Genomic DNA, 24,244 nt, shown 5'->3' on the forward strand with positions numbered 1-24,244 from the left:
TACGCATCACAACCTGTACGCATCACAAACTGTACGCATCATAGCCGTCACTGAGCAAATAAAAGGAGTTGTGTTTTGAGAAAGGTCTGCTCACTCACTGGTTCACTCAAAACATTGTTTGGAAATTGGGATTTTCGGAGACCCAGACGAGGATTTGACAATCAGCTGTTTAAGAGGTAATTACTGTAGCCAGCAGTGCATGTCTAAAGAGGCAGGAAGAAGGGATAGAGTATGTTATCTCAGCGTATCTGATCAAATGTTCTGTATATCCGATGTTCAAAGGCGTGGCATTCTGGGTTGACTCAGCTTCCTCACAAATACTTTCATCCTGTAGAAAAGGAAGTTTGCAATTGCCTATTGCCCCAGCTCTACTGTATACAATGTATTGTTTGCTAATGGCACAAACAGGGCTTATGTTTACTCATCAGTCGCTTTCAAATCTTTAAACATCTGTGATTTTTGAATTACAAGTTTTGAAATGATGCTGAATGTTTTCACATGTTATAATTTACTCTGTTTTCAGTCTGAAAATAGTTTCCATGAAAGCCCTTTTCATACAAACAGCATTATTTCTATGGTTTCTATAGTTGCTATGGTTACTCGGACAGCAAAACAGATAATCAATAAAAAAACTAGCTTAAAATCTACATGAAATTCACAAAAGAACAAAACATAACATAATATATTATAATCTGACATGATATGATATTTAATTTTGCTTATAGCACAGTAGGCCTCTACATGGTAATTTAATATATTTATAATATATTATTATGCTATATCTTTCCACAATAAAGTAGTCAACATTTTGAGGGAGTTTTTAGACAAATTCTCCCACATGGTATACTCAGTTGCTAGTGTCCGCCTGTAATACCAAAGGGGCAATTGAACAACAGTAATAGTTGTTTGTAATTAAACATTAAAACTCAACAACCTCATTGATTTGTTACAATTTTTGTTCTGCGCCCAAATATGATGCATAAAATAGTTGCTGAGCTTTACTTGCCTCTAGCTAGATTTACAGTTAATTGTGGGCATTTACTGCAGCACTAAGGGAACTTGCAATGATCACTGAATATGAGCAAATTATGGCTTTATGGGTTATCATTCCTTTAAATGTGTGCCAAACGAATTACAGAAAAAGAGAGCAAGAGAGTGAGAGAGCAAATGCGAGAGAGCGAGCAAGAGAAAGAGAGAGGGAGAGAGAGAGAGCAAAAAACAGGGAGAGAGAGAAAGAGAGAGGGAGAGAGAGAGACAGGGAGAGAGCAAGAGAGAGGGAGAGAGAGAACGGGAGATATATATATATATATATATTCTCTCACTCTCTCGGTTCCGTGTGACTGGCACACGAAACCTCTTCATGGTGCTTACCACCGACAAATATCTAAGGTTGGCGATCTTCACCAGACATATATGTGGCTGAACAAAAGAAACCTAACGGCCAATACAGAGTCCGCTAATCATGGCAGCCCAGGAGCAAGTGCTCCCAACAAGGCAACTCCAAACAAAAATCTATCACCCTAGAGACGATCCTAGATGCAGACTGTGCAAAGATGCACCTGAGACCATTCAACACATCATCAGTGGATGCAAGCAGCTAGCAGGAAACGCATACACTGAGCGACATAATCATGTCATACACTGAGCGACATAATCATGTCGCAGGTGTTGTGTATAGAAGTCTATGTGACGAGTATGGCCTTAATAAACCACAACACTGGTGGGAAGCTCCTGGTAAGATCAAGGAAAATGACCGCGCTAAGATCCTCTGGGACTTCTACATCCGGACTGACAAGCATGTCCTAGCAAACCAACCAGATATAGTGGTGGTGGACAAGGAGAACAAGAGGGCTACTATAATAGATATAGCAGTACCCAATGACTACAATATAGCCAGCAAAGAAAAACAAAAGGTAGAGAAATATCTCCCTCTTGGAGAAGATATTGAAAACTGCTGGGATGTAAGAACAACTGTAATCCCAGTAGTCATTGGGGCACTGGGCGCAATAACACCGGCGCATAAAATGTGGCTTGCCCAAATACCAACAGCAATCAACTCAGGTGAGTTGCAGAAAAGTGCGCTACTGGGAACAGCTAAGATCTTGAGGCGAGTGCTCAAACTCCCAGGTCTCTGGTAGGAGACCCGAGTTAAAGCAGAAACTACCACCCATACGGGTTAACCGGGGTGAGGAAACAATTTATATATATATATATACGGTAGATATATATATAATGGTATAAATATTGAGTATTATACAGTACATGTAAAAAACTTTTTTATGAGTATTTGTTAAGAATATTGCTTTTTTACTGCAAAAATCAATTTATTTAAGCAATGGTAGGTTCAGTTTTAGTAGGTTCAGTTTAGTGACGTATTATTATTTTGTGTGAACATGTTAGTCACTGAAACAGCAGGTAGCATGTGACAATTAGCAGCAGGTAGCATGCCGTAATTGTGACAGTTTTATGACTTACTGATATGTATATGGATTATACTCTGGGCAGAGTTTCATTGTTGTGCACTACATTGTAAAGTCATAAAATGACTAAAAATTAGAGGAAAAGTGAGGCAAGAAGTGGGTAAGTAGAGCGAGGGGTGGGCCAGAAGAAAGAATGGATGAGTATCACATGTGGAATTTCAGACACACTCCTTAATATGCTGTTCAGCTCATATTCGTTTTAAAAGGAAAGATCTGTACATTTTTTCATAATTACATTCCTTCCTTATTCGCTACTAGGACATTTTGCAATCCCACATTGTATTGTGTTGTTATACCCTTTTTTACATTTGAAAACTTCTTTTGATTTTGCTCTCTAATTTTGTTGTTAATATGAAAGATTTTCTAAAGCTGTTTTATTAATACACTGTATGAAATGAATACACGTTAGATTTTATAAGAATCTTCAGGAGCTTGTTAATATTTAAACAATATACAATGAATGTTATTTAAAAATTAGCTATTATTACAGTTTTTACCTTAAATTTCTAATTAATGTGTTATTTTAATTATTTTGCTATTTGACTAGAATCATAAAAATCCTGCAAATAATACAATAGCTGAAGAGTTGTCTACTTGAGATATTTTGAATTAAAAGCAGACAACTCTGTTACAAGTTGCCATTATTTAGACTTCAGTCAGATGGATCAATCTTGAAGTTTTCCTACAGCAGGTCTATCCGGGAGATCACTGTTTAGACAGGCCACAGCTGTCTTGCGGTCATCGAGTACTCATATCACTGCGTCTCTTATCTTATCTACATCTTCCCCGATATCCTCGCTATACGGTCAGATAGCTGTATAGGGCGAAGACAGTGTGCGCCACTTCATTCATCTCCATTAATAAGAGGTTTCATTAGAGGACAACAAAACTGAGTCGCCTAATCATGCAGCACTGAGTATTAAAGAACAACATGGTTACCAAATCAACATGTGCTCGAATAGTAGCTGCTACTAGCTCGCTCGTACTACTAACCCTTTGTCTGTACCATATTCCTGGTGGCCGCAGGTGAGTAAAATCCTATCACCAACAAGCTTTACTGACATTTTAAATGGATCAAATTATGAAATTGTTCGTCTATAACCGATTCTCAAGCGTATTGGACTGTAAGCATGAAATCTTAGCTAGTTAATTTGGCCCTTGAAAGCAGTTCCTGTTATTTTATCTGTATGTGCTACACCTTAGCAGCAGCTCACTTCCTGTGCTACAGCAAACTTAAGTTGTTTAGTGACGTTAGATTTAAAGTATCTATAGCAAGTTGCCAATAGAAACAGATCTATTGCCATTCATAAGGAGCAAGCAATCTAAACATGTCAGTAACTATCTTTAAGATGTCAACTGAAGTATCTAACATAACAATTTTCAATTGTCATAAAAGGCACTAGCGATGAGACTATTATCATAGCACATCAAGCAAATGTTACAGAAGAGTCCTTATCGATGTCTACGGATCTTTTAACCCAAAATGTGATTTCACGCTCTGATTTAAGCACTTTTACTTTTCAGTCAAGACAATAATGTAAGAAAATGTGATAGACCATACTATAACTAGTAGTGTAAGTGTATTTAGTAAACATGATAGAGTATACTATAACTAGTAGTGTAAGTGTATTTAGTAAACTTGATAGAGTATACTATAACTAGTAGTGTAAGTGTATTTAGTAAACATGATAGATTATACTATAACTAGTAGTGTAAGTGTATTTAGTAAACATGATAGATTATACTATAACTAGTAGTGTAAGTGTATTTAATAAACATGATAGTGTATACTATAACTAGTAGAGTAAGTGTATTTAGTAAACATGATAGAATATACTATAACTATATAGTATACTCTATAGAGTATACTATAGAGTATACTATAGAGTATACTATAGAATATAGAGTATACTATAGAATATACTATAGAATATACTATAACTATATAGTATACTCTATAGAGTATACTATAGAGTATACTATAGAGTATACTATAGAATATAGAGTATACTATAGAATATACTATAGAATATAGAGTATACTATAGAGTATACTATAGAATATAAAGTATACTATATAATATAGAGTATACTATAGAGTATACTATAGAATATAGAGTATACTATAGAGTATACTATAGAATATAGAGTATACTATGGAGTATAGAGTATACTATAGAGTATACTATAGAATATAGAGTTTACTATATAATATAGAGTATACTATAGAGTATACTATAGAATATAGAGTTTACTATAGAATATAGAGTATACTATAGAGTAAACTATAGAATATACTATAGAATATAGAGTATACTATAGAGTATACTATAGAATATAGAGTATACTATAGAATATAGAGTATACTATAGAATATAGAGTATACTATAGAGTATACTATAGAATATAGAGTATACTATAGAATATAGAGTATACTATAGAGTATACATGTGGATAATAAAACATAATCATTGAATATTAAAGATGAACTTACACAGTTTTTCGTAGATTCAATCAGAAAGTTTCGGTATTTTTTATCATTTACGCTTGTTTTTGATGTTTGGCATGTAATGTAATCGCATTGCTAGAATGTATCTAGATTATAATCAATAAAACTTGATTGCATTTAAAATACTCAGAATAAAAATGTGTGAATCGACTAGTTGGTATCGTTGCCATAGTTGATATCGGCTATTGTATTCAAGTTGAAGCATTACGTGCGTTTCTTCTTTCGATCTTGGTGTTTATTGACATCATATTTGCATTTTCGATTGCTCTGAGCATTCTAATCTTGATGAGGTTTTATCGATTTTAATCTTGAAACATCCTGGCTATTAGATCACCTCAAGCATCAAAAACAACCACGAATGGTAAACATTTTTAAAATAAAATCTACAACATTTTTGTGTTAGTTCATCTTTAAATATTAAAATTTATTATTAACTTTTTTTAACTTTTTTGTATTGCAATAATTAGCTATAACTTTTCTTCATACTAGCAAAACGAAATTACAAATAGTTATAGTTTTTCTTAATGTAGAGATCCGGACAAGAATTTTGAGATTGGCAAAAGGCATCATGACGTAGTCCCAGTTCATGGCACAGATGTAACATATGAAGTAATTGATGTCAAACAGACTCAAGATGGTACACCAATTCACCGGTAATAATATGCATTATTACGAGGAGCATTTTAGGGGACTGCAGCAAATATCTACTTGAGCTTTTGTTAGGAATGTCTTGCATGTGCTCTTAAGCTAACATCAATGACGCAGGGCTGTCTCAGAATAACTTTTTGGCATTATGGGTCAATCTCTTGTTTTTTACACTAAAAAGTAGTGTTATATCAGTGACTTTTCTATTTGGGTCAGAAATTGGTGCTTTTAGTCAGAGTGGAAACAGGAAAGGTGAAACAGAACACTTCTTTTTCACCTGGAGAAAGCCTCCCGTGGTTCCCTCATTCTCTCACCAGTTAGATAGCTGGCTCTGTTCTCAGCAATACAAAAAAACCTTCTCATTAGCTCATCTGGCGTCCATATTTAACAACAATGATAAGAATGTAACCCGATATCCAGCATGTGTGGTCCACAGGCCATTTATGCAGTTCAACCTCAGTTTTTCAATGTCTCGAACAATCTTGAACAAAACCGAGTGCTAACGAAATGCTCCAGACTTTTTTGCTTCTCATGATGAACAAAAGTTCTGAAATGGTAGAACCTCGATATAAGCTGAAGGAACTCGATGAGGCTTGATTCCAACTCGCACTCACTGTCTTAGTATTCAACAGTTGTACATATGTACAACTGTACATATGTACAGTTGTACGTATGTACTGTAGGTAATCTGTTTCTTGAACGTTCAAGTTATAGGGAGTTTTATGTCATATGATCAGTAAAATACAGGGAGTTGTCTAATCAGTTTTAAGATCTTTCCAAACACACCACTTTGGCCCTTCCAAAAAGAAAAACCTAGACTTGACTTTTTAATTTACTGTAAAATAGTAGTACAAAACAGCACAGACTGTAGTCAAACAAGACTATGAGGGTACTAGTATATATAATAGTGTATACGTCGCTTTCTCTCCAAAGTGGGACAAAAGAGAAAATTACATTTTAAGGCTATGAGATTTTTGTTATTCAAATCGAATTCGAAGACTTAACGCTTTACGTTAAATAAAGTTTATTTAAATATGAAGCAAAAGCTGCATAATTTTGTTACATTAAGTGGAATTTATGTGATAGGAGAGGAACGTAATGTTACAGGAGCGTCTACTGCGTGTAGCCGTGCTCATTGTACTTGTAGTTTACGAAATACTGACTCTACTTTGCCAGAGTGCATTTGTGTATTACTTTATTTTCATCTTTTTCAGAATCAAACGCAAACTGTTTTTTACCATTTTTTATGGAACTACACAAAAATCTGAGAATGTGAGGCTAGAATTCGAACTGCTATACAATATTACAACATATTCTGTATATATGCTGTATATATCCTGTATATATGCTGTATATATGCTGTATATATGCTGTATATATGCTGTATATATGCTGTATATATGCTGTATATATGCTGTATATATGCTGTATATATGCTGTATATATGCTGTATATATGCTGTATATATGCTGTATATATGCTGTATATATGCTGTATATATGCTGTATATATGCTGTATATATGCTGTATATATGCTGTATATATGCTGTATATATGCTGTATATATGCTGTATATATGCTGTTTATATCCTGTATATATCCTGTATATATGCTGTATATATGCTGTATATATGCTGTATATATGCTGTATATATGCTGTATATATGCTGTATATATGCTGTATATATGCTGTATATATGCTGTTTATATCCTGTATATATCCTGTATATATGCTGTATATATGCTGTAGTACAAATTTGTTGTCTAGTCTGAAAAATGTGGACTAGTCCAAAAGTTTAGACTAGTCTGACAGTTTGTAATCCCGCGCACTATAATAGTAATGCTATTTTCTCATGGGAAATGGTCTAAAAGCTTGTTTTTAAACTCTTTGCCGTCACATAAGGTTTTCTTAGGATACCCAAACAGCCAGCAGTATCCCTGTAGTACTCACAACACCTCTTCAGCACTGCATGGGATAAAGTGGAATATATGTTGTATGATGATTGGTTACATTTAACGCCCATGTATGCAGCAGTGTTGAGCAGTCACACGGCAAGTTGAGAGAATCCATTAAATCTATCTCCAGGAGATTTAGGAAACCTTTACTTGATAAGGGCGCTACCACTGGCTTGACTAGTGAGGTTATGGTTTTATGCTGGGAGTGTATTATACAGATTCCTATAAAAGTGGTTATGACATATCTGGTAACATCTGAATAATTGTCCATTGTCCATCTAGTTGTTATGTCTCTACCTCTATGACCTACTATTTTGTGACCAAGATACAAAGTATCATGCAGCTGACCTTTAGACACAACTTCCTTGTTGTCTTGGGTGGGCAGCTTTCCATCTGAGAGTTTCCACTTCTTTCTTTTGATTGTTGCAATTTTACTATTAGATTGACATTTTCACCGTTGACCTAATACTCCAAGATACTTTGTAGCCTTTTCATAGATCTCATCTTCAAGAAAGAAATTCACACTTAAAATTTTGTCTTTGGTTGATCTCTATCAGTTTTTCAATAACTGCATCATTATCCGCGACCACTCTCCAGATGAGCTGCTGCCTAAGGTTGACGATAGCTGGATAATCGACTGCGATAGTCGGTAGTTGTCTTCTCGGTATGAATATGTTGCCTATTTTTAGTCTATCAAAACATCCAAAACTTATATATCGTTATCGAATAATAAAAAAGAATATAACCCGATAGTTTTGCAGATAGTTTTTGTTGTTTCTTCTACAGATTTTTTTCTGCAGCTTTTCTTTTTCCCATCGCTTCCCACAATCTTCGATCTTTTCACGCGCGTATGGTCATCTGGCTAGTGAAGTTATCTTCTCGATAATATGATAGTTTTACCAGCTGCCAAGTCACGCGATAACTATCGGTGAATTCTGTCTGCTCATTGATAATGCGATAGCTATCACTATTGGTGGGAAAACTCCAACGATAGTCGATCACATCTTTCTAAACTACAAATGCCATCCCTACTGCTGACCTCGTAAGGCTGGTTTAGACTTATCGCCGTATCTCGGCATTTATGCCACAATACATCGGTGATCGTTGATGGTAACAATGTTCACACTATCACAAACCCATCCGTGTTTGAATCAGCAAATACTCCGTGACATAGTATTCTCATTTTTCTTTTTAAATTTTTATGAAGAAACTATTTTGTTTTTGCCTCGAATCAAATACTAGTCTCCCAGCAATTATCATAAATGGAAGTAAAGAAATCATGCTATCCGCGACCGCGAATTACTATCGACGAAATGGTTCACTTTGTAAAGGCGGTCGTCGATTCTCGGCGAAATGTCATCGATGGCATCGATGAAGCGATGCCGATATGTTGGAAATGTATACAGCTGTCAAACTTTCCCGATGTATCCTTCTTGTTGCTTCTTTGATGCCATCGGTGTACAGTTCACATAATCAAAGATGAACACTGAAAGGAAAATGTTGACATACGATGATATAGTGTGAACCAGGCTTTAGCTGCAGCCTTTTGCTGACTGTAATCTTTGTTTTTAATTTGAAGCTTACAAGCCATAGTGTGCTACAATAATATAGTCTAGTAATAATATAGTGGCTATTTATTCCACGGCTACCATTGAGCGGCTGTGGTGTAGTGGTTAGTGTGCTGTCCTACAGATTCTGTACTGTACTGTACTGTCCTACAGAGGTTCCGGGTTCAAATCCAAATGAGTCTGCAAATGAATTGTGTACTGTGGTTACATGTATGTTCCGTTACAGGTCTTAAAGGTTAGAATGGTGAGGCGAACAGAGTTGGGTGTGTGATAGCCTGTCTTGACAAGCTATTGTTTTTGCGTAGTTGTCCCCCCATCGAGCGGCGAACAACAACAGCTTGTCACAAGACGTACTGCACCTGATGCATCAGCTGCACTTATAAAGAGTTGTTCTCTTCCGTCTACGCGGCTTGGCTGCGATGTTATTCCGGTCGCTCCATTGGTAATCATAACGGATTTCACGCAAAAATTTATGTAGAAAAATTACGATAAGAACGTTTAACTGGCAACCCCTCTCTGCAGTAAACTTTATTAGAATTTGAGAACTTAGGCAACAACAGCGACTAAACATGTCGTTATTTGTGCGCTCAGTCAGTTTTATTTCTCTTTCTGTGTCAGTCAATTTTATTTGTTCTTATGGATTTTATTTTGAGTTTATTTTATTCTTAAGTTTTACTAAAGTTTATCACAGAAACTGGTCTTTGGTTAAACGTTGTAATCTTGTTTTTTTCTACATAAATTTTTGCGTGAAATCCGTTATGATTACCAATGGAGCGACCAACATAACATCGCGGCCCAACCGCGTAGACGGAAGAGAACAACTCCCTATAAGTGCAGCTGATGCATCAGGTGCAGTACGTCTTGTGACAAGCTGTTGTTGCTCGCCGCTTGACGGGGGGACAACTACGCAAAAACAACAGCTTGTCAAGACAGGCTAGGTGTGTGCGGTAGCAGAGCAGTGAAATGATTGTTGTTGTGTCGTTTTTGTCAAACACAATGCAGACAGTCAAACACTGTTGTCAAACACAATACAGACAGTAAAATATTTTTGTCAAACACAATACAAACAGTCAAACGCTGTTGTCAAACACAATACAAACAGTTAAACACCGTTGTCAAACTCAATACAAACAGTCAAACACTGTTGTCAAACACAATACAAACAGTCAAACACTGTTGTCAAACACAATACAAACAGTCAAACACCGTTGTCAAACACAATAAAAACAGTCAAACACCGTTGTTTATAAACATATAATCCAAACAAACCCTACTACCCAACAGCTCACCCAAAAATAATGCAATTCGCTGCAAACGATATTAACACAAGTCCCCTGAATTAAGTTCGCCAATTTTAGGAGGTCTGCTTCACCCACACTGAGTTATGCTATTATATTTTCAGTGGTGTTTATGCATCTGGAAGAAGCAATAAGACTTAGTTGAAAATGATTTTGTTTTATACTAACATTTGCTATTTATAATTTATTTTCATTATAAAATTATATCCATCTTTAAAATAGGGCCTACAGACCTACTGACTAATCATCAGTAAAATTAATAATTTATAATTTTAGTTGTTTTTATATTATTTCTCTGTAAATTGTGTGATGCAATACGAAATATAATATATTGCCCACTTTTTCTTAGGAAAGTCGAGAAACTAGAAGTTGAGACTGAAAATGTGGAAAGGAGTACAACTATTAAGATGCGAGTTGCCAGTTGCTCCAAAGAAGGTATACATAACTTCTTCACAGACATGAAACACAGGTCAGTTAAAGTGTCAGATGACATGGCAACCTTTTAACCCACCCACAGAATATAATGAATTTGACATTAATTTTGATAGCTTGCGATTGGTATTATCGACAAGCTGTAAATAGGATGCCTCTTTAATTTGAACTGGACGGGTGGGCTGACATCCGCCCTTGCTTTAGGCCTTATCTGCAGCATGTATTTCTATGGCTTTTCTTTTGCAAACTATAGAAATCTGATATGAGAATCAAAGTACAATGTAGATATGAAATATGCGTGATGGACTGCGGAATGTGACCTTGATAAGATTGGCAGGAGCAGAATATAACTTACACAAAGTTGTTGAGATGTTGTAATGAGAACTTGGTCTTCAGTTAGATGAGATCCTGACCTATTTACTTGTTTATTGCATAAACTGTATACTTAATCACCCTGTTGATGACAAATATCACATTGCTCTGCTCTAGCTACTAGCTGAGTTGTTTGAAAGTGTGCCCATGTAGTCCTATAAACATGGCAGCATTAGCAGCTGGTTGCTGCCTATGTACCTAAAGGCAGCTTTATATTCATCAATTCTGAGATGTAACTTGTGTGTAAAAGCCCTTTGTGCACGTTACTAGAAACCGCGCATGTATGTGTTTTTTCTGTTTATTCACTAATATACCGTAAAACTTCTATTTGAGCGCCATGGCGCTCTATTTATAACCCTTCCCCTATAGTGGAATTTCATTAGAGATGATGTTCTAATAAAGGGTGGCACTGTATTTTTCAACTAGCTTGTCAGAATTTTGGGCAGATAAATTTAAACCTTTTACTGGCAAAGCAATGCTAATGTCGCCGATATTTCGAACTCTCTTTTGGGTGGATCGACATTAATGCCATTGGCCTCAGCATTTTTGCCAAACTGTCTTTCAAATACACAAACTTATCAAACCAAGTTAAACAGAAGACTATTATTAACTATTTCGATGGTGTCGTTTTAAAGTTTTGAAGAAAAGTCCATAAAGCTTTGAAGTTGTAAAGACATTTTTGACGTTTTAAAGTTAGAATACGCCATAACATTGGCTGCTATTACGTCGTACAGTATTACTGAAGAGTATTCTCATCGTTCATCAAAACCCTTTAAAGTCTTCTGGTCGGATAGTAAACTACATTATGACTGAATCTGAAAATACTAGATAGGATTTAGAGCTTAGGGACTTCGAATCAGAGTGTTGTCCTGATGATTGTGATGATCGACCTTCTCAGTTATACCGTCGCTAAAAGCAACCACTACAGCAACAATGAAATAATTAATTGTTATCGATGTAACCAAGTCATTACTAGTACTATTTTGTGGACACTTTTCTATTGATCACTTTCTGTTATGAGTTCCTAAAGATCAAAGTAGCGGGCAAATGGAAGTGGCGTTCAATTAAAGGGTGGCGTTCAATTAGGGTGGCATTCAATTAGGGTGGCGTTCAAATAGAGGTGGCATTCAAATAGAGGTCTTTGGTAATTATATAAGGAAAGTCTATATTTCCTTCGTACTTGCACTTCCTGTTGGCTACATGTACGGTACTAAAGTTTGGCAGACTATACGATATAACTACGTATATGGTAAAATACTAGACAATCAGTTGTCTACTCTTTTTCTAATAATAGAATGAACATGAAAAATAAGAATAATGTAAAAGAGGTCATGGTATATTCATGATTCATTCACCACATTGCTATCATCAATTTGCTAAAAATACATCCATGATACAATCCCTAATATTGTAAAAGTGTCACAACTCCGAGCACTGCTACCTCGTTAGCGAGAATTTGTTTTAAATCAGCTCATGCTTGATAATAAACATTAAGGTTAGTGTATGCAATATTATTTGTCTTTTATATCTTCGTTAGTGTATGCAATATTATTTGTCTTTTATATCTTCGTTAGTGTATGCAATATTATTTGTCTTTCATATCTTTGTTAGTGTATGCAATATTATTCATCCTTTATATATTTGTTAGTGTATGCAATATTATTCATCTCTTATATCTTTGTTTGAAATTTGTAAAGTAATTCATGGTTTACCTGTGTCTTCTTGAAGCTTTACTGATATGCTTGGACCTCTGGACCGGCCAACTAAAACGAAAGAATTCCTTGACTGCTGCCGTGATCTGGCAACCATATTTGGTAAGAAAATCAATAAAAGCAACGAAATATGGAAGATAACGTCTTCCTTGTTAAATGCGTACAGATAGAATATTTGTATTCAAGGTACAGTTTGGTTGCCAAAGGGAGTAATCAAACATGTAAGCGTGATGCATTTGAATTCCAGTCAATTCAAGTCACGATTTTAGGAGGAATATGGTGATTTTACCTTAACTTGAGTAGCCACTAGTCGTGATTACTACCATGATCAAGCCTGGTTCCCATATACGCAGCAAGCACCGGCGACAGCACCGCAGAGCTATCAGCTGTGAAATGTGAACCTACGTGCCGAGTATCTCCGGTAGTTGTGGCGATACAGCGCAAGAGTTCAGCGTTGTTTAACTTTCGCGAAGAGCCGCAGGCAAAGCCTTCTCGAAATGCACTGTACAGGTGGAAGTCAGCATTTTCGAAACGGCATGGCGAGCAAACATTTTTGTGCCATTATTAGTGATGCGGCTTTATGTGAGCAGAAGCCGCCGAGCCTAGCTTCGCAAGTGTTTTCCTGCGCAAGATTACCGCCGGGTTCCTGCAATTGATATGGGAACCAGGCTTTAGTCAGGCATGTTTCATTGTTAATAGATATTCACTGCATAAGCATCAGTACCACTGAGATCTTTATAACAACTTTATGAGGCTAAAGGCCTGCTTGTCTTGTACTTATCAGAAATGAGGTTAGCCTGTGCTGACAATTGTCATCTATAGAGTAATCACTATCAGTCACATATCACTGAAATGAGGTTAGCCTGTGCTAACAATTGTCATCTATAGAGTAATCACTATCAGTCACATATCACTGAAATGAGGTTAGCCTGTGCTAACAATTGTCATCTATAGAGTAATCACTATCAGTCACATATCACTGAAAGTGATAAGTAGAAGATAGCTCAGAGTTCATCGATATGCGTGAGACTAAACGAATGCTTATCGCGTACTACATGCTAAATGCAGGGTAAATATTTTTTTCAACATTTTGTCATGAATTCCTTCCAAGAGTAGCCACAGAAAACCTGAAATCATGTTCATTGTGTGTTTCTATCCAATCACCAACTTATAGAATGCGTCAAAGGCCAGGTATGATAGCTCAAAGGCGAGTATGTCTAGAACCCAGACATCTACATGTAACATCTAAATAGCCTTCGAAGCTAGTTCAAACTGCCATCTAAGCTAACAGGAAATTATTGTCACCAACATGCATGGTGCTAATTTGAACAACATATAGGTGTACAGAATTTAAAAGACCCACTATGATATAGCTAGGTGTACAGAATTTAAAAGACCCACTATGATATAGCTAGGTGTACAGAATTTAAAAGACCCACTATGATATAGCTAGATGTACAGTATTCAATAGACTGACTATGATATAGCTAGTTGTACAGTATTCAATAGACCCACTATGATATAGCTAGTTGTACAGTATTCAATAGACCCACTATGATATAGCTAGATGTACAGGATTCAATAGACCCACTATGATATAGCTAGATGTACAGTATTCAATAGACTGACTATGATATAGCTAGTTGTACAGGATTCAATAGACCGGCTATGATATAGCTAGATGTACAGTATTCAATAGACCCACTATGATATAGCTAGGTGTACAGGATTCAATAGACCGACTATGATATAGCTAGATGTACAGTATTCAATAGACCCACTATGATATAGCTAGATGTACAGTATTCAATAGACCCATTATGATATAGCTAGATGTACAGTATTCAATAGACCCATTATGATGTAGCTAGATGTACAGTATTCAATAGACCCACTATGATGTAGCTAGATGTACAGTATTCAATAGACCCACTATGATATAGCTAGATGTACAGTATTCAATAGACCCACTATGATGTAGCTAGATGTACAGTATTCAATAGACCCACTATGATATAGCTAGATGTAGTTTTCAATAGACCTTCTATGTTATAGTTGATATTTAAGCGAGGGCAAATAGGAGTTGATAGACTTGAAATACTTCGATCTAAACACTTGCTTCAGTCATTTGGTTGGCTGTTCCCATAGATATATAAACCCATAGATATATAAAGGTTTATATATCTATGGCTGTTCCAATATATGTTATTTAATCACACCATTTTATCTCAGTAGGTTGAATGTAGATTCTTGTGTATTAAGCCTGAGCCTTTGTGTAGTTGAGCACTGCTGTCTGTGAGCAAGAAGACAAATGTTCACTTTAGATAAGATCTGGTAAACAAATGAACGCATGGCCGAATCTAGTTCAGCACATGATGGCCAAAACATGTATTCAGATAAACAATTTGGCTATCGAGGCCGTCAGTTATCTAGGATGTCAAAGGTCAAACTATCTCTCATCCTGCGTTATCGTTCATAGTTCATCGTTCAAACGTTCCTACCGAAGGAAAAGTGTCACGGCTGATAATAAATTCTACAAATAAAGTGCAACTGGTTTAAAAGAGAATTGACAATATTTTGACTGACAAAGTTATATTAAGTTAAACCAATATAATCATTATATTTCGTTTCTCAGTAATTATTTTGACATTGAATAAACGAAAAACAGTTTTGAAGACTAGAACCCTCTCGATGCAAGCTACAAGTTATGATGACAGGCAGTCATTTTGCAGCCAAACACCAGACTTAGCAATTACACGCCAACACTAGGGATTAGCCAATGTGTGAGCATGAAACAAAAGCACTCGTGTTTGCTGCCATTCTTAAACATTTCCCCCAATCTAGTCTGCCTTGCTATGTTGGTATGGTTACCCAACATGACAGATAATCACAATCTAGTCTGCCTTGCTATGTTGGTATGGTTACCCAACATGACAGATAATCACAATCTAGTCTGCCTTGCTATGTTGGTATGGTTACCCAACATGACAGATAATCACAATCTAGTCTGCCTTGCTATGTTGGTATAGTTACCCAACATGACAGATAATCACCATCTAGTCTGCCTTGCTATGTTGGTATGGTTACCCAACATGGCAGATAATCACCATCTAGTCTGCCTTGCTATGTTGGTATAGTTACCCAACATGACAGATAATCACCATCTAGTCTGCCTTGCTATGTTGGTATGGTTACCCAACATGGCAGATAATCACCATCTAGTGTGCCTTGATTTGCTGGTATGGTTACCCAACATGACAGATAATCACATCGCAAGGTTAAAGCAGATTCCAATAATACGGAAAAAATCTGGGGCGCATTCTTATGTCCTGTATTAACTTTTGAGCAGTGATCATTGAATTACAGTAGACTTACACCTCCTATAACATAAATTCCAGATAGCGTAAAAAAATTATGCAAAGTTTTTGCTATGTATTACGTAAAAAATTCCATATAACGTAAAGTATCAAGTGGGAACAACTTTTCAAATTAGATTTTAATGGTAACATATCTCGCCGCAATTGTGAAAAAAGACAGTGGATGTATAGCGTTATATCTATTATATATACAACTTCTATGACATTCTAGTTCGTCATGATAGATCGTCAGATGTGTCGACAAAACAGAAAATAGGTAGCTGCTCAATTGTTAATAAATACTTAGAAAGGCGATTGATTGGTGCTAGGGTTACAACGTCAGTCTACTAATCTGAATGTCACGAGTTGGGAGTATCGCCAAAAGTTATCTTTTATCCTAACCATGACCCCCTAGATACACAGATACACGACGAACAGGTAAACACTGCCCTTTTCATAGTAAAATATATTTTAGTTTTGCTTTATTGTAGGCGTATAAAATATTTGTTATTCATTTTACTTTCCAGAATAGACTTTGCTGTCCGGAAAAAATAAACAAATCAAAATTGGATGTCGAATATGTGCGTTTCTCATCAACTTTATAGTAATATTACCGCAATCAGAGTCTATTAAACCAGGGAAGTTGATCAGAAGGTGAAAATTTGTCGATGCAAACTAATAACATTACAGTTACGTGAGAACAAATTAAAAAAGTCAAGTTTAGTTTTTCTTTGTGTATGGCCAAAAAGGATGAGTTTGGAAAGAGCTTGGAACAGATTAGGATATTTACATGTATTTTAAAGTTCCTATAACATAAAATCCCTACGTAAATGTTCCTGGAACGGATTATAACTGTAGCAGCGTCTACTGTACACCAATTCTTCCTTCACTCAATTGGGTAATTTAAACAATTGTCTGTAAAAGTTAATTATTCTCGGAATTCATCCAATTAAAACCTATTAACGCACGCTCTGCTTTGATGAATAAGGATTTTGAAGGAACAACCTTTAGATAACATGATTATAAAACTAAAGCTTTACAATGATTATACAGCCTCACAGCTGTTTCCGGTTGATATTTTAGAATCTTTGTCAATTTTTTTGACATGAGAATGTTGATAAAACCTGGTGTAGCGACAGGCGCTATCTAGGGCGACAAGCCGTAATGGAGAGCTAGCTTTACTGATGAGTAGTTGTGGTTCATGAGACTTTATTTAACCCAACTGGCTCAACGTGAAGTCTGCAATGCAAATTGCATGACATGTACATTAATATAAAACAGTTGCAATTATTAATAACAGTGTAAAATATACAAATTGATTCAAATGTTTTAGAGGCAAATCAAATGTATAGAATTAGCCATAAATTGTGAAATAAACATAAAATGAGAAATAGACAGTGAATGTAACAAATCCTTATGTGTGTAAAAGTTTAACAGTTTGCTAAAAGTAAAATGCACAAATTAATAGGCAAAAACTGACCTTGTTGCCTTCCGTGGCTTGTCTTGGTAAAATAGACTTGAAAATATTGTAGACTTGAGAACTTTTAAAAGAACAACTTTATAAACTTAGAAACTTTATCACCAATAATGGTGAGCTTATTGAGCCATACTGCTCAGGACAAAGACTGCTGCTCTACTGACCAGTTCTAGAGAAGACAGTTGACCAAGATGAACCGAGAATGCAAAAAAGTTAGACAAAATTAGTGCACATCTCGGACCCTAAATTAGTCGTAGTCCCAGCCACGCCAATCGCTAATGGAACGCGCTCCAACGCCCGCAGCAGCAGCTCTCAAGCTTATTCATCCCAACAGCCAAAGACTGGAAAAAGCATTAGTATTTATTAAAAATGTACCTGTTTTATAGTCGTGACACATCTGTTGAGGTAATTATCTATTATACCTTGAAAACAAAGAAGTCTGGGGCTGATGTTTACTAGAAATATTTTTTAAGAAATGGCTAGAAATAATACACGTATTTAATTTCATTACACCTGGTATCTGGTTAAAAGCACACAAAAATATTATTCAAACACCAATCTGTAATGTTATCTGCAGCTGTTAATGCAGTAATATTTTGTTTTGTGGTTAACCTTGCACTTCTGTGATTGTCATTATTTGTATTTCAGATCGTCTTGGAAAAGCTCTGTCACCGATGGAACACGAATTGACAAAGAATATAAAGGTCAGTCTTACATGTCTGATGCAGGAATTTTATAAAATGTTGATACAGTCATCATATGACCAATCGATCAAATTAACCAAAATGTTTTTGACCTGTGATGGAAAAGGTCAAAAACATTGCACTTTTCTGGATTTGCAGTCAGACGTACTTACTAGACCAAGTGGCTATATTACCATACAATTGAATAATTGTGCACATACTCATTACCCCAGTTGAAACATGCACACTTGATGCTCTTGTGAACATACTAATGGTTATTGCTGGTACGCTTGAAGATCATGATTGATTGCGTGAGAGATCATTACGTATAACCTACGCCCAACGTTTACAAGCTGGCTTCGTGGCTCCTATTATAGTAATGTTTAGACAAGCTTAAGTTACTAGCCTAAGTTACTCAAATTAGCCAATTTGCTATTTTTGTGATTGACTAATTAGTCAACTTACCCAATGGCAGCTACACTACCTGCCACTGTTTATAAACCGTTTTTTTCACTCGTGCAATGATTTACACATTTCGTAAACATGATTATATACAGACAACTTCATGGTAATTGGGAATAATTTCTTCGTGGACAGATTTACTATTGCTGAGCATGCTTTTCGCACGAGTAGACTCTCAGGTCAATGAGAAAAGTGAACTATTGTCATAAATATAGCATACTAGGCGTTCGTGCTATGCGCAACGTATTATGACGTACATGTATTATTACTGCGTCGTTGGTCGTGTTCGAGGCATTTCTCATCAACCTTTACGGCAGTATCGCCCCAAAAACAAATCTTACCATAGCAACATAAATGTGAGTGCCCCATTGTCTAACCCAACAATTGAAGTGTGCTTATATAAGGAATTTGAGTCTATTATGCACCGCTGCGTATCATTGCCAGAAGTATTGTATTGTCATTGTAGTAGTTCAAAAATCTGCAACGTCTAACGCTACCTGTTTTCTAATTTAGACTTCAATGAACTTCTTTGAATATTAAAAACTCATTCAGAAGTTTTCAATGTTTGCTATAGTATGTAACTAGTGGAAATGAACTGTTTGTCAAGTTTTCATTTTATACACTCATATGAAACATGCCGCAACTCAGACATGCAAACCAAAGAAGAAAATCTCAATTTGGCTTTTACATAAATTCAAAAGTTGCTGAACTACGTTTCCATTCACTCATTGACCCTCATATCTTCAAGATGACTTTTACAGTCAAAGTTTTGCATAGAATGTTGGAGAATACAACTCAGGCTTTAAGCATATGACGATATGGCTTTTATACTCGATGGGCGAGTCATTTGCAGGTGATAAGGTGTAGTTCCATTGCAGGTGATAAGGTGTAGTTCCATTGCAGGTGATAATGTGTAGTTCCATTGCAGGTGATAAGGTGTAGTTCCATTGCAGGTGATAAGGTGTAGTTCCATTGCAGGTGATAAGGTGTAGTTCTATTGCAGGTGATAAGGTGTAGTTCCATTGCAGGTGATAAGGTGTAGTTCTATTGCAGGTGATAAGGTGTAGTTCTATTGCAGGTGATAAGGTGTAGTTCCATTGCAGGTGATAAGGTGTAGTTCCATTGCAGGTGATAAGGTGTAGTTCCATTGCAGGTGATAAGGTGTAGTTCCATTGCAGGTGATAATGTGTAGTTCCATTGCAGGTGATAAGGTGTAGTTCCATTGCAGGTGATAAGGTGTAGTTCCATTGCAGGTGATAAGGTGTAGTTCTATTGCAGGTGATAAGGTGTAGTTCCATTGCAGGTGATAAGGTGTAGTTCTATTGCAGGTGATAAGGTGTAGTTCTATTGCAGGTGATAAGGTGTAGTTCCATTGCAGGTGATAAGGTGTAGTTCCATTGCAGGTGATAAGGTGTAGTTCTATTGCAGGTGATAAGGTGTAGTTCCATTGCAGGTGATAAGGTGTAGTTCCATTGCAGGTGATCAGGTGTAGTTCTATTGCAGGTGATAAGGTGTAGTTCCATTGCAGGTAATAAAAGATAAGTATGATAAAGATCCAGACAAGTACTCTCTTCTAGCTGCGATTGTAGAGGAGGAGGCTTCTGCCGGCACTCACAAAAAAAGTTATTCCGTAACAGACTCTATTCTCTGGCTTGGCAGGTGCAGTAATCACACCTCGCTGTGTTAATGTGAATTTTAAAATTGCTTCATATAGATTTCTGTTTTTAGTTCTTTTCGTAGTTGTTGCTTAGGCGTAATAGTTAGTAGTAGTATTCTTGTCATAGTACTAACAGTTGCTGTAACCTCTACTACTAACAGTTGCTGTAACCTCTACTACTAACAGTTGCTGTAACCTCTACTACTAATAGTTGCTGTAACCTCTACTACTAATAGTTGCTGTAACCTCTATTACTAATAGTTACTGCAACCTCTACTACTAACAGTTGCTGTAACCTCTACTACTAATAGTTACTGCAACCTCTACTACTAACAGTTGCTGTAACCTCTACTACTAATAGTTGCTGTAACCTCTATTACTAATAGTTACTGTAACCTCTACTACTAATAGTTACTGCAACCTCTACTACTAATAGTTGCTATAACCTCTACTACTAATAGTAGCTGTAACCTCTACTACTAATAGTTACTGTAACCTCTACTACTAATAGTTACTGTAACCTTTTCTACTAATAGTTACTGTAACCTCTACTACTAATAGTTACTGTAAGCTCTACTACTAATAGTTACTGCAACCTCTACTACTAATAGTTACTGTAACCTCTACTACTAATAGTAGCTGTAACCTCTACTACTAATAGTTACTGTAATCTCTACTACTAATAGTTACTGTAACCTCTACTACTAATAGTTACTGTAACCTCTACTACTAATAGTAGCTGTAACCTCTACTACTAATAGTTACTGTAACCTCTACTACTAATAGTTACTGTAACCTCTACTACTAATTATAAAAATGATTGTGTTAAAGAGCAAATATTGTCAAAGATGATTGTACTTATAACAGAATTAGCTAACTACCTGTCTTTATATAATTAGATACTCTTGATGTGTCTCTTTTTTCTGATAGACCAGGGTCAAAGGTATCAACATTGGAGTTCAAAGAAGAATTAGATCTACCTAGAGACTGCTCCTTGTTATAAATTGTCATGAATAGCTTTATAGATTTATTAGGATAACTTCTACATTTTGGTTTACATTTGAAACTTCAAAAAATAAAATAAAATTGGAATTCTTGTTTTACAACAACTCCGACATGCGCTTATTCCATATAACAAAATATTGGGCTAAGGTTTCTCTATCTTGGAATTGTAAGAACAAAATGAGTTTTGTCACTAATAATTTGCAAGAGAAGACAAGTTTGAACTATCGTCAGCAGCACAGACTAAGATAAGGTTGCCTTCAGGATGTTAGTCTACGAGCTTCATCTATAATTGCTTAGTTGTGGTTTTGTGGTTGCGACCAAGCGAGCTCATTTTGTTGTTTAAGATGAATTTAATTTTTCTGCATATTTACAATAAGACTTGCTGCTCTCTTATTAATACAATTTATAGAGCACGTACTCATAAAATCTCTTTCAAACAGCCAACAAATATCTTCAAATGGAACAAAGTAAAGGTTAAATGAAACATCTCAAATTGACGTTTTAAAGTTTTAGGATTTTGAAAATAAAAATAATCTCTTACTTTTATCTAATTATATATGCAACTGACTTTATGAAAAGGTTTTGTTTACTTTTGAATATCTGAGCCTACAGGAAGTCCATTCCCACAATGTTTGGCTGAAAGCTTAGAGATGTGATTTACTAAATGTGTTTAGTCAAAGTCCGCAACAGTCCAAGCATTAATGTTTGGTAACCGTGAGATGGAATGACTGAAGTATTTAATATTTCCATTTTTACAGGAGCATATTATTTATGACAGAAATGTTCAAGCACATTAAAACAGAAGAGAACTTTTCCAAGATTGTTTCCCTCGCTTATGAGTCGACCCTGAAGCAGTACCACAACTTTTTTGTGAGATCAATGTTTACTGTAAGTTTTAAATTAATATGTTATTTAGTATAAATATGATCAGTAATAGTTCATTTATATGTATGTGGAATGCGTTGCCTTGTTTGTATGGGGTACCTCACTACAGACAATGGGAAGAAACGTTTAGAGTTATAGTTGTTGTCAGCATGGCTGTCAATGAGTGTATTATTTTATTCTGCTGTACTCGTTATTCTGTGTTTATATTTTGCGCATTAAAATATTACGCTATCGGAGATGTCTCTACTTATTAAATATGAGAACAAAATAATTGTTTTCACCATAAAAATTTTCAGCTAATAAAAATTGTAAATAACCAATTGTTGCCTTGATCTTGGTCTGAGAGATTCTGCACCACAATACACTAATCAACTGCATGAGGTCATATCGTTGGTTTATTTACACTTGGTAGTTGTCTCCTCTTTGCTTAGATAAGACTATTATACTACATGTATTAGTAATGCTTGTTGAATGGTAATTACAGATGATATCACCGGCAGTGCCTAGCAAGGAGTCTGTAATGGCTGCCCTGGCAATGACCGAGAAAGATAAGAACAAGCATGGATATAACGTCTGTCTATATGATAGCGTCGCTGCCTACAATGAAGGTCTAGTCGCTGTCTGTGAAAATATTCGCAAACTTTTAGCGCTTTATGACATTGTTCTTATGAAAGAAAGATAATAGATGACTTTTTGTTTTCGTAGCGACTCAGGAGCAACTGGGTGGGTGTGAAATTTGGGCTATTCACATAATAAATATGTGAACAGTAATATTTACTGTTCGAAATATTTACATAACCACTTTTATTTTAATGTGGATTTTATAACAGCGTTCTACATTTCTATAGCCTAAGTTTTTACCCATAATTTAGAAAACAATATTTAGAAATGTCAGCATAAATCAAGCAGTAACGGCTTGAATCCGTCAATTCGTAGCATTAAAGGAACAACTGCATTTAAGGATATGCTTACAGCCACCCGGTTTGGTTTATTGACTTTTGCTATGTGGTATCTCTATGTCTATTTCACACTTATTACCAATGCAATTCCAAGAATTTCAGATGTTTATGCATGTTGAGATGTTGTGCTCACCTTTTCTATGATGATGTTTTGCTAAAATTTTATGATTATATTAAAGTTGTTGGAATGTTTCATATAGAAGTATATTCCAACATTTTATGTTGAAGGATTGATTATAGTAGCAGGTGACAAAACAATAGATGCTTGTTTTATTGTATTAGCATTTGTTTTTATTTGTTTGTGCTGCTGGAGCTCACTATTTTTCTATAGACGCTTCTGTCTAGTCACATCGCCTTCAGATACATTGTTATTGTTGTGTAACACGTCTCGAGTCTATGCCCTACTCTATGGAAAAGCAATGCAAAATAATTTTCTATACATAGATTGTTAATCACATTGAGTTTGCTTGACTGATATTACACTGTGAATTCACGTTGGATTACTATTGAATAAACACTAATGCAGGATTGCGTTCTGCGTATGTTCACGATGCTTTTATGTTGAGTTTTAATGTTTTAGGTTGTGAGATGTTACCTCATAAATAAATATCCTGCTTAAACCTGCTGATAGTTTTTAGAGGAGCGGTTTGCCAGTTTACTCAGTATACAGACGGTTTGTGCAACTGTGATGTGAGAGCGCCAGAGGCGTTGTTTTTAACCAACTTAAAATTGTGTACAAACCTACATATGTTGATTGACATTACTTTTAAAGTTTGTTAAAATGATGTA

General features: G+C 35.7%; 1 protein-coding gene across 1 annotated transcript; it reads left to right on the forward strand.

The window, feature by feature from the left end:
* The first annotated feature begins 3,247 nt into the window (after positions 1-3,247).
* Positions 3,248-24,001, forward strand: LOC137393408 (glycolipid transfer protein-like). Its single transcript, XM_068079955.1, has 8 exons — positions 3,248-3,506; positions 5,519-5,641; positions 10,805-10,924; positions 12,988-13,073; positions 18,453-18,508; positions 20,478-20,608; positions 22,370-22,499; positions 22,981-24,001. The coding sequence occupies exons 1-8, from the start codon at positions 3,412-3,414 to the stop codon at positions 23,176-23,178; spliced, it is 939 nt and encodes a 312-aa protein (XP_067936056.1). The 5' UTR covers positions 3,248-3,411; the 3' UTR covers positions 23,179-24,001.
* The last annotated feature ends 243 nt before the right edge of the window (positions 24,002-24,244 follow it).

Source organism: Watersipora subatra, chromosome 4, assembly GCF_963576615.1.
Source record: "Watersipora subatra chromosome 4, tzWatSuba1.1, whole genome shotgun sequence".
Taxonomy (NCBI): Eukaryota; Metazoa; Bryozoa; class Gymnolaemata; order Cheilostomatida; family Watersiporidae; genus Watersipora; species Watersipora subatra.